This window comes from Eutrema salsugineum, unplaced genomic scaffold (genome assembly GCF_000478725.1).
Source record: "Eutrema salsugineum unplaced genomic scaffold, Eutsalg1_0 scaffold_22, whole genome shotgun sequence".
Classification (NCBI taxonomy): domain Eukaryota; kingdom Viridiplantae; phylum Streptophyta; class Magnoliopsida; order Brassicales; family Brassicaceae; genus Eutrema; species Eutrema salsugineum.
Window position 1 is genome coordinate 1,242,102 of NW_006256812.1, and position 10,243 is coordinate 1,252,344.

A 10,243-nucleotide genomic window follows, 5' to 3' on the forward strand; every position below is an offset into this window, starting at 1 on the left:
TGTCCTCAATTATATACGCGTATTGTTTTCCGCTAATTTATGAAAAAATAAAAGTACTATTCCATATTTTATTTTTAAATTGATAAATAATACTTTTGTATAACGTATGAACGATGACTAAACGATTAAAATCGTTGAAGCTGTGGTTTAGGAGATAATAACGGTAGCGGTTAAGACGTAAAAAGAGAATTAAGAAGTTACGGGAAAAATCTGATAGTTGATGGGAAAAAGGGGCTTAAATAACTTTTTTTTTTTGTCAACACAAAGCAACTAATCTTTTAATCCATCACGCGTTTTTCGTGGGCTTCAATGGGCCCTGTGGATATCGACAATATAAGTTTTTATTTTGGTGTTTTAATTACGGCTAAATACATCATGCGCCACATGCCCCCTTTTCTTGAATATCATAATCTCGCACGTATCACGTGTGACAAATGCTAAGCGCATAACAAAAGTAATGTTTCTTGTTAATAAACAATATGTAAAAATTTAAAAATCAAGCTAATTACATTCTTATAGATAATGTCATGCTTCTTTTTTTCTTTTGTAATTATTCTGCTACAATTTTTTCAGGTGAAAACTTCGTGTGCATCAAGTTGGCGTAGAGCTCCTCGAGACCTGCATCAGATATGCTCTCAAATATGTAGCAGACTCTTCGGTGTCGTCTTGACCCGCTGTAGAATTTAATTTTGAGAATGTCATATATATTTAACCACTTCGTTCACGATTTTTCAGCTAGCTCAATTCAAGTGTTATTGTTTCTGTATTTTGATTATTATGTCAGTGTCTTTTGTTTAACTCAATAATTTAGGGACCTATTTATCGAGTATTTTTAGTTTTTATAGAAGAAACAAAAAATTCGTTTCTTTTCCAAAAAAAAAACAAAACAAAAACTTCGTGTGCAATTGTGCATTTATCTTATTTATACTTTTTGGCCTTGGCAACACTAAATTAAAATAAGCACCGGAGACACACAAAACCAAAAAAAACGTCATCAATATATTATTAATTATTTGACTAAGGAACTCTTTGTTTTGGCAATACTTACTACTTTTTATAATTGAAGACAAAAGAACGTGATATATTTTGGACCAGCGTGACCGACGTTGACGGTTTTATTCAGACAAGTTCGACGAAATACGTCGTCGTTCCATCGGCATTTCTTATTTAGATCATCAGTTATTTTTTTTATAGATCATCAGGTCGATCATCGATGCACCGTGGCCGTGCACGAGTTTTCACGTACTCTATCCTCACGCCACTTTTTTTTGGTTTTCTTTGATATTTATCATGTTTTAGAAAGGGTAAATGACTTAATTTTAAGAACTTTTTACATTTATTATGGTTTATCTAAATACACGGACTAATACTGGAACGAGAAGCTTCACCGACAGAAATTCTTGCCCAGAAACAATATAGATGTACATATTAATTGCTCTAGTAATAATATCAACGCTGGTAATTTACCAAAATATTAACATCGTGAGGTTAAAATTTAGAGAAAAAAAAACTAATTGGGTTCGGCCCACTGGATACATAGGCTTAAATGAATGAACAAAAGCCCATTAAATGCAGTATCTTTCTCTCTATTTGTCGGGTATAACCGAACCCGATAAACCGATGAGTTCGTCGGAGTTTTTACTTTTCGGCCAATATTTCCAATTTTCATGTCTCATCTCTTTGAAAATAAAATCCTTCCGTTTCCCTCTTTTTGAAATCAGAAACCCTAGCTACTCGCCTCTCTCTTCGCCGTCTCTCGTGCTTGATCTCTGCCCTAATCGAATAGTTGTCCGATATCAGCAGCACTAGTTTCTCGGATTCAAATCGTCGGATAAACCCTAGTTTTTCTAGAAAGATGGAGTGGAATCCGGAGACTCTCCAGTTCCTGTCGCAATGTTTTCTCCACACGCTCTCTCCGGTCCCGGAGCCTCGTCGTGCTGCTGAGAGATCGTTATCGGAGGCCGCCGATCTGCCTAACTACGGCTTAGCCGTCCTCCGTCTGGTGGCTGAACCCTCAGTCGATGAACAGACCCGTCACGCCGCTGCTGTCAACTTTAAGAACCATCTCCGTTCGCGATGGCTCCCTGCTGGGGATTCTGGTATCTCACCGATCAATGATTCGGAGAAGGAGCAGATCAAGACACTCATCGTTTCCCTTATGCTTTCTTCTTCCCCTCGCATCCAGAGCCAGCTCAGCGAAGCCCTAGCCATCATTGGTAAGCATGATTTCCCGAGATCTTGGCCTGCTTTGCTTCCCGAGCTTACCTCCAGCCTTCAAAAAGCTGCCCTCGCCGGCGATTATGCGTCCGTCAATGGTATTCTTGGGACCGCTAATTCGATTTTCAAAAACTTTAGGCATCAGTTTAGAACCAATGATCTGTTTACTGATATTAAGTACTGCCTGAAGAACTTTGCTCCTCCCTTGCAAGAAGTATTTCTGAAAACGGACTCTTTGATTGATTCTGCTGTTGCGAGCTCTGGTGGATCAGCCGCGATCCTTAAGCCTCTGTTTGAGTCGCAAAAGCTGTGCTGCAGGATTTTTCTGTCGTTGAACTTTCAGGACTTGCCGGAGTTTTTCGAGGATCATATGAACGAGTGGATGGGAGTGTTTAAGAAGTGCTTATCCTCGAATTATCCTGCCTTGGAAGCCACAGCAGATGGGTTAACACTTGTTGATGATCTTCGCTCTGCCGTTTGTGAGAATATTAACCTGTATATGGAGAAATACGAAGAAGAATTCCAAGGTTATTTGAAGGATTTTGCATCAGCTGTCTGGACATTACTCCGAGATGTGTCAAAGTCTCCTAGTAGGGATCAGCTAGCTACTACGGCAATCAAGTTTTTGACCACTGTGAGCACAAGTGCGCACCATGCTTTGTTCGCAGGTGACAATGTAATCAAGGAGATTTGCCAAAGCATTGTGATTCCCAATGTTTCTTTGAGGGACGAAGATGAAGAACTTTTCGAGATGAACTATATAGAGTTTATCCGTAGAGACATGGAGGGAAGTGATGTGGACACTAGAAGGAGAATAGCTTGTGAGCTACTTAAGGGACTTGCCACAAACTACAAAAGACAAGTGACAGAAGTAGTTTCTCTTGAGATACAGAATCTCTTGAGTTCCTTTTCGACAAACCCGGCTGCACAGTGGAAAGATAAGGATTGTGCAATATACTTGGTCGTCTCTCTGGCTACGAAGAAGGCAGGGGGTGCGTCTGTGTCTACAGATCTCATTGATGTGCAAAGCTTCTTTGCAAACATTATTCTCCCCGAGCTACAAAGCCACGACGTCAACAGTTTTCCAATGCTAAAGGCAGGGTCCTTGAAGTTCTTAACTATGTTTCGTAGTCATCTACCAAAGCCCTTTGCAATTCAGTTGTTCCCAGAGCTGGTCCGATTCCTTAAAGCAGAGTCAAACGTTGTCCATTCATATGCGGCTAGCTGTATAGAGAAGTTATTGCTAGTGAAGGACGAAGGTGGAAAGAATAGGTATGTCGCTAGTGATATAAGTCCCTTTTTGCTGCAGTTGATGACGAACCTGTTTGATGCACTGAAGTTTCCAGAGTCTGAGGAGAATCAATATCTTATGAAGTGTATAATGCGGGTACTTGGTGTTGCTGAAATCAGTGGTGAGGTTGCTGGACCTTGCATCGGGGGACTGACCTTGGTTCTCAGTGAAGTTTGCAAAAACCCTAAAAACCCTACATTTAACCACTATATCTTTGAGTCTGTGGCCGTACTTGTTCGACGGGCATGTGAACGTGATAGTTCTCTTATATCTGCATTTGAGAAGAGCCTCTTCCCAAGCCTCGAGTTTATTTTGGCCAATGATATCACAGAGTTCTTGCCTTACGCGTTTCAGCTGCTGGCTCAGCTTGTTGAGTTGAACAGACCACCACTCACACCGAACTACATGCAGATCTTCTTGCTGCTCCTCTCGCCAGAGTCATGGAAGAGAAGCGGCAATGTTCCAGCTCTTGTGCGTTTGCTGCAGGCTTTCCTGCAGAAAGCACCTCATGAGGTCACTCAAGAGAATCGGTTGAGTCAAGTGCTGGGGATATTCGAAAAGCTGGTTTCATCACCCAGCACGGATGAGCAAGGCTTTTATATCCTTAACACGATTATTGAGTATCTCGACTACAGTGTGATTGCACCATACATGACGGGTGTATGGAGTGCTCTATTCACACGCCTTCAAAACAAAAAGACGGTCAAGTTCCAGAAATCGCTAGTAGTATTCATGTCCCTCTTCTTGGTGAAGCACGGACCCGCTTATCTAGTTGACACTATGAATACTGTTCAGCCGAACATCTTCACTACTATCGTGGAGCATTTCTGGATTCCGAACCTGAAACTGATCATGGGAAGTATCGAGGTCAAGTTAACTGCAGTAGCTGCAACAAGACTCATATGTGAGACTCCAGCTCTTCTGGATCCAGCAGCTGCTAAACTCTGGGGTAAAACGCTTGATAGTATCGTGACACTTGTTTCACGGCCTGAGCAGGAAAGAGCTGTGGATGAACCTGAAATGCCAGAAATCTCCGATAATGTTGGATACACAGCTGCATTTGTGAATCTTCACAATGCTGGGAAAAAAGAGGAGGATCCTCTCAAAGACATTAATGATCCGAAGCAGTTCTTGGTTGCTTCTTTGGCCAGGCTTTCTTCTGCTTCTCCTGGTAGCTACCCGCAGATTATTTTTGACAATCTGGATGAAGCTAATCAAGCAGCTTTACTCCAGCTGTGCAATGCTTACAACTGTAGAATTGCTTGAAGTAAGTGGTCTATAACTTGAGGAATGTTTTCAAATCTGTGTAATTCTCTTCTTTATTTTGAATTTGGGGATAAATCTTGATGTGACTATAATATGTTTTGTCAGGAGAGATGGATGTGAGGAGAAAGGAGGAGGAAAACACAGCAACATAAGATTGCATTGCATCTGCGAAGAAAAGTAGTCAACTCATGTTTTTTTGGTCTTAAATCGGCATTTTCGTATCATTTTGGAAGTGAGATGAGGGAATTAGCATTATCATGCAAAACCTGATTTTTTTTGTTTTTGGATTTGAATTTTCATGTGGGGGCTGTTTTCTTTTTTCCTTTCAAGTAAAGCATATGATCTCTGTAATGGTACTGTGTTTATGTGCATTTTGTCTGTCTGAAGTCTAATGGTCATGGATTATGGTTATCTTATTATTATAAATGGAGAAAGCATTTTTCATGAATGTCACCCCAGAAAAGCAATAAGTTAATGTTGAAAAAAGAAGAAGCAAAAAGTTAAATTCGGTATGGAAAACTAGTAGATATATGGGCCTATTAAATGGGCTTGTAATCGCAGCCCGGACACCTTCGATTGGATGGTGGCCCGTAAAGTTAATTTAGCATTTCAGAATTACAATGTATAGAAATTATTTTTTATTTAATTTTGAGCGTAAAAAAAAAGTATTTTCCTTTTCAAGTTGATTAGTGGACTCTACTGTACAATATTAGGAAAATGAGAGAAAATGGGGAAAAAGAGGTTAGGAGGTGATATAGGTTCTTGTTGGTGCTCAATGCTAATCATATGGACCTATGACCACTAAACTCTGTCTAATCTTATTTAACTATATCATAATTAACAACACATGAATAAAGGAGGGTGGAAATGGCAGCGTTTTTGGTATTTGGAGATCAATAATATTATTAACTTTACTTTACAAATACACACTATTTACAGAAAAATCTCGGCTGGTAGTGCCCCTCACACGTCGGCGATATCAATTATTTTCATTTTTTCCGGCAACCATTTGTATTATTTAGACGTTTGTATTATTATGTGTTAGATTGTATATAATCCAGTGATATGACTGAGACCCACCCTGGCAGTGAGAAAGAGATGGTCATATGATATGATCATGTGATTTATCAACTGATCCCCTCGTTTTGCTATTTGCCTTTTCATTTATAAATATAAGAAAAATGGCATTTCAAAGAAGAAGAACAAAAATTACAATGGACCAAGCAATGTTAATACTTAATAGTAACTTTCTTAATTCGACTCTTTTTGAAATTTCTCGTATAAGTGGAAGTTTGTTTTTTTTTTTTTTTTAAGTGCAAGATTGTGTTTCTGTTTCTGATTTTGTATGGATTTTTAGATCCAATGAACCTACTCAATTAGAGAACTAGGTAGAGTAATGTTTTCCTTTCTTTTACATTTATACATGTACGGGGCTAAGCATTTATAACACTCAACAGTAATATGTAGTTTTCCCAATTTCAATTACATATGTATTTTGAATCAATCTATTTCGAGTTAGTTAGGCATAAAATTTAGTTCAATGATTCTTTAGAAACGAATTTGTGAAACTTCTTCTTAGAAATGTCGACGACATGGCAGTGTAAGAATACCAGATTTCCAATAACAAATGGAGTGCTAATTTCTTTGATTAATACTTAAATGTTTCTTCACTTAATGCTTTCAAGAAATTTTGACCAATCCTTTGTCGCACATGTGAGGTGGTGCCTTTGTTTGAAGAAAATTAAAAAAGTAATAAATAAACACAAAAAGTACTAGGAATCCTTTCCCTATGTCACAAAGTAAATATATTATTAATTTTATAAACAAAGAGAACATAAAAACTCTGGAAATTAAGAGAAAGGAAATGACAAGGACAATAGTTGCTCTTTAACCACTTCTAGATTAATAAAAAAAAAACCACTTCTATATTTGTTTCCAGGTTAAATTAGAAACTCTTAAAATTATGTGTTTAATTCTACTTATAGAAATTTCTGTATGCAAACTAACTCTTTGATGTGTAACATTAAATTCTGGTAACATAATTACTGTACAGATTACCATTAGTAGTATGTAATGAGATCATTTATTTCTTCTTAAGTTAGAACTATTATGTCTTATTGGATTACTTCGTGATATTACTTTTATACATCAATTAAATATAATAGTTAGTCGATTTACTTTTATTTCGTGATATGGTCCATTATATTTGAAAATAAATAGAAAGAAACAAATGATACGAACTATTTTTATTCGATGGATGGATCTTAAAAATATTTTTCTACAAAAAAACGTATCGTAGGAGTTGTACGGACAGAGCCGTGCTTGAGCACAGGCTGATGAAGCATGTGCTTCAGGACCGATGATTTTAAATATTTGTTTGAGACTAATTTTCCGTAAGTTATGTTAGTAAAGTTAATTTTGATATATGTAGTCTTGATTATTAAGATTTGAAGGGGGCATTTTTATTTTTCTTGCTTGTAGTTTAAAAAAATTCAGGCACGGCTCTGTGTACGGACTAACTTCTTACGAAGATACCCAATCAATAAAAATACTATTAATTTTTTGGATTTATTATCATGCAATCGGATACGAAATGTTAAGTGATAAAAATATTTAAACCCTTTAAACCCTTTAAAAGATCATGAACAGCTATTAATGGCATACGTACGTACGTGATTCTTGGAGGGAATTATTGTTTAAATAATTGCTGTACGTACGTATGCACATAAGTAAAAATATCTTTAAATATGTGCATATGTCTCCTCGTACTAATTATTGTTTTTGAAATATCTTTTTCTATTTTTGATATCTCTTGCATTTCATTTTGTATTTATGCAGCAACATATTTAATAAGCTGGTCGGAACATGCAAATAGATGTAGTGATCTCCATGTTAGGTTTTAGTGTAACACTATATATGTCATTGTCTATGTGTATATATATATATATATTTTAATATTTCTATGATTGTATCCCTTATTAACATTTAATTAATATCCATCCTTATTTCGATAACCATGCAACTAACATCAACATATATATCGTTGTCAGCCATGAAGGATGAAATTATAATTCAAAATAAAAGAAAAGAAGGAACAATGTGTTGAACAATGCTTTCACTGATATTAATCACATTAAAAAAAATATAAGTACCATATAGTATAGTATGTGCTATTCTAGATATCCGATCCGTCTCTAAGATTAATTTCCATTGGAGGTAGGGATTCTAGTTAAATTTGCCTAAACTATAGAAATATTCCACAAGATATCCTGAGTCTTCCCGGTCCACACATATGCACTAATACTTGGTTATTACTAATTATCATTTTCTATTTGGAAATATTGATAAAGGAAATAGTAATTCAATTATAACTCCCAGAAAAATGATCTGTTAAGATCAATGCAGCATGTTGGGCAATATTATTTCTCTTAATAGGATAACTACTTTCTTTGTCAAGTTTGTATTGTGATAACCAAATGTATATCTTGTTGACATATTATCTTTGTGTAATTTTAATGATACTTTCGGAAACTGTATGACCATAACAAGAAAGCGTGATCCAAGCGCATACTTCTAAAGTGTAAATTGTCAAGTCGTATTATAGAATACACGAATATAATCTCTAAAATCGTAGCCGAATAAATGGATCGGATCCGTTGCATCGATGGTAACTAAGATAACCATATTATAACTAGTCAGAATTTTAATCTTGTTTTTGATATCTTTATTAGCCAAAGTCCATGAGCTCTAGTGTTTTAAAGATTCCTTACGAGTTATGACCTAACACTCTAAGTGAAGGGAAAGGTCATTCCTTGCATATTAGATGAATGAAATATTATTGTTTGCTTTACTGTGATCCGAATTTTGTATACATATATAAAACCAAACGAATGTTGTATATATTAATTCATATTAAAAGAATGCGTCGTAAGTAAATTACTCTATACGTTCTATATTTACCAACACTGTATTCTTGTTTTGACTGATCCACTGGCAAGTACAATTTTAAACGAATACAAAACAACTAGTGGAAGATATTCAAGACTCGGAACATGAAATGTATAATGAACCAGTTAAGAACTTAGAATATATAAAAGTCAGTCTTTTTAAGTAAAAATACGATAAAAAATATTTTTGCATAATATATAGGATAATAGATACGACGTTGGAATCAAATCTTATCTTCTCAAATGTGTTGTTAACTAAAGTTAACCATTTGATTCTCTTCTCACTCTTGTACTACAAATATAATAATTTTAACACCAAATGCAATAAGCTAATAACATGACTTTAAATAAGTTCTATTAATCATAATAAATATTTCAATCTGTATATTCGAATATAAAATAAGGTCATGATGTCATTTTCCATAACTTCACTTTCTTTTTGAATTAAATTTAATGATGATCAATTAGTTAAGACTTGCATATCTAAAATCGAATATTCGTTATTCTTATTTATTGATGTGGTGATTATGACTAAATAAGTGATTAACTATAATGCCCAACCCAATAAATATCAAAAAGTAATATTAGATATTAGAAAATGATATATAAATATTGTAAAATTAGTTCCATTGTATCATTAATTAAGCAATTATAAATAGAAAATATAACATAATGTTATTCCCATCCGTGCGTTTCCAATCACTTTGAATACTTATATTCCTAACCAACACTTTGAGGTAAACGGTCCTCTACTTTTATTGTTCGTTTTTCTCTTTATATTTTAATATGTATTATCAGTAAAAGGTACCTTTTGTGTTGAGATATTTACAACTTGACTAAAATGTAATTCATATCGGGATGTATAAACATATATGTTATATTAAAATCCGAACTAAGAATTTTTCTAAGTTAATTTCCATTGTTTAGTCAAAATAAAATGGCTAAAAAGTAACTAATAAAAAGTTAATTTCCATCGTTTAGTCAGTATTAGTTTGATTTTATTGATTGGAATAGTTATTAGCTAAAACAAAATTGAATTTGATTTACAAGTACAGCAGTGGGCTGAAATATTCCAATCTATTTTTACAGTGATGGAAATTGAATGAATAAAATTCTGTTATTTCTATCCCGTCAGAAAAAAACGAACGCTATCTTTATTTTGTAATATTTAACGTTATCATTGGAACTGATGTGATACGTACGTAATCCATAATATTCCTCATTTCTGTAAAAAAATAACCTTTCCGTCCAAATAAAACATTGTTGTATTTACGTGAGAAATCTCAAATTATCTATCTTTTCAAGATTGATTGTATTTTAATTTTTTTTTTTTAAAAAAAAATTGATAGTATTTGGGATTACTCACTTACTCTACCTGGTGTTGGGGAGAACAGTAATGTCCATTGTGATCGAGCAGTGTGTATGAAGTAAAATACTTTGACACGTGCTTATTTTTGATTCGTTGAATGCAGCGTGGCCATTATCTTTTCTTAGAGTACATAAGGGACTTATCAGAATATAA

At 34.9% G+C, this 10,243-nt stretch overlaps 1 protein-coding gene across 1 annotated transcript; it reads left to right on the top strand.

The window, feature by feature from the left end:
* The first annotated feature begins 1,656 nt into the window (after nucleotides 1–1,656).
* LOC18015526 (exportin-2) lies at nucleotides 1,657–5,218 on the top strand. Its single transcript, XM_006397781.2, has 2 exons — nucleotides 1,657–4,775; nucleotides 4,880–5,218. Exon 1 carries the CDS (start codon nucleotides 1,856–1,858, stop codon nucleotides 4,772–4,774), a length of 2,919 nt encoding a protein of 972 aa, XP_006397844.1. The 5' UTR covers nucleotides 1,657–1,855; the 3' UTR covers nucleotide 4,775; nucleotides 4,880–5,218.
* Nucleotides 5,219–10,243: the final 5,025 nt, after the last annotated feature.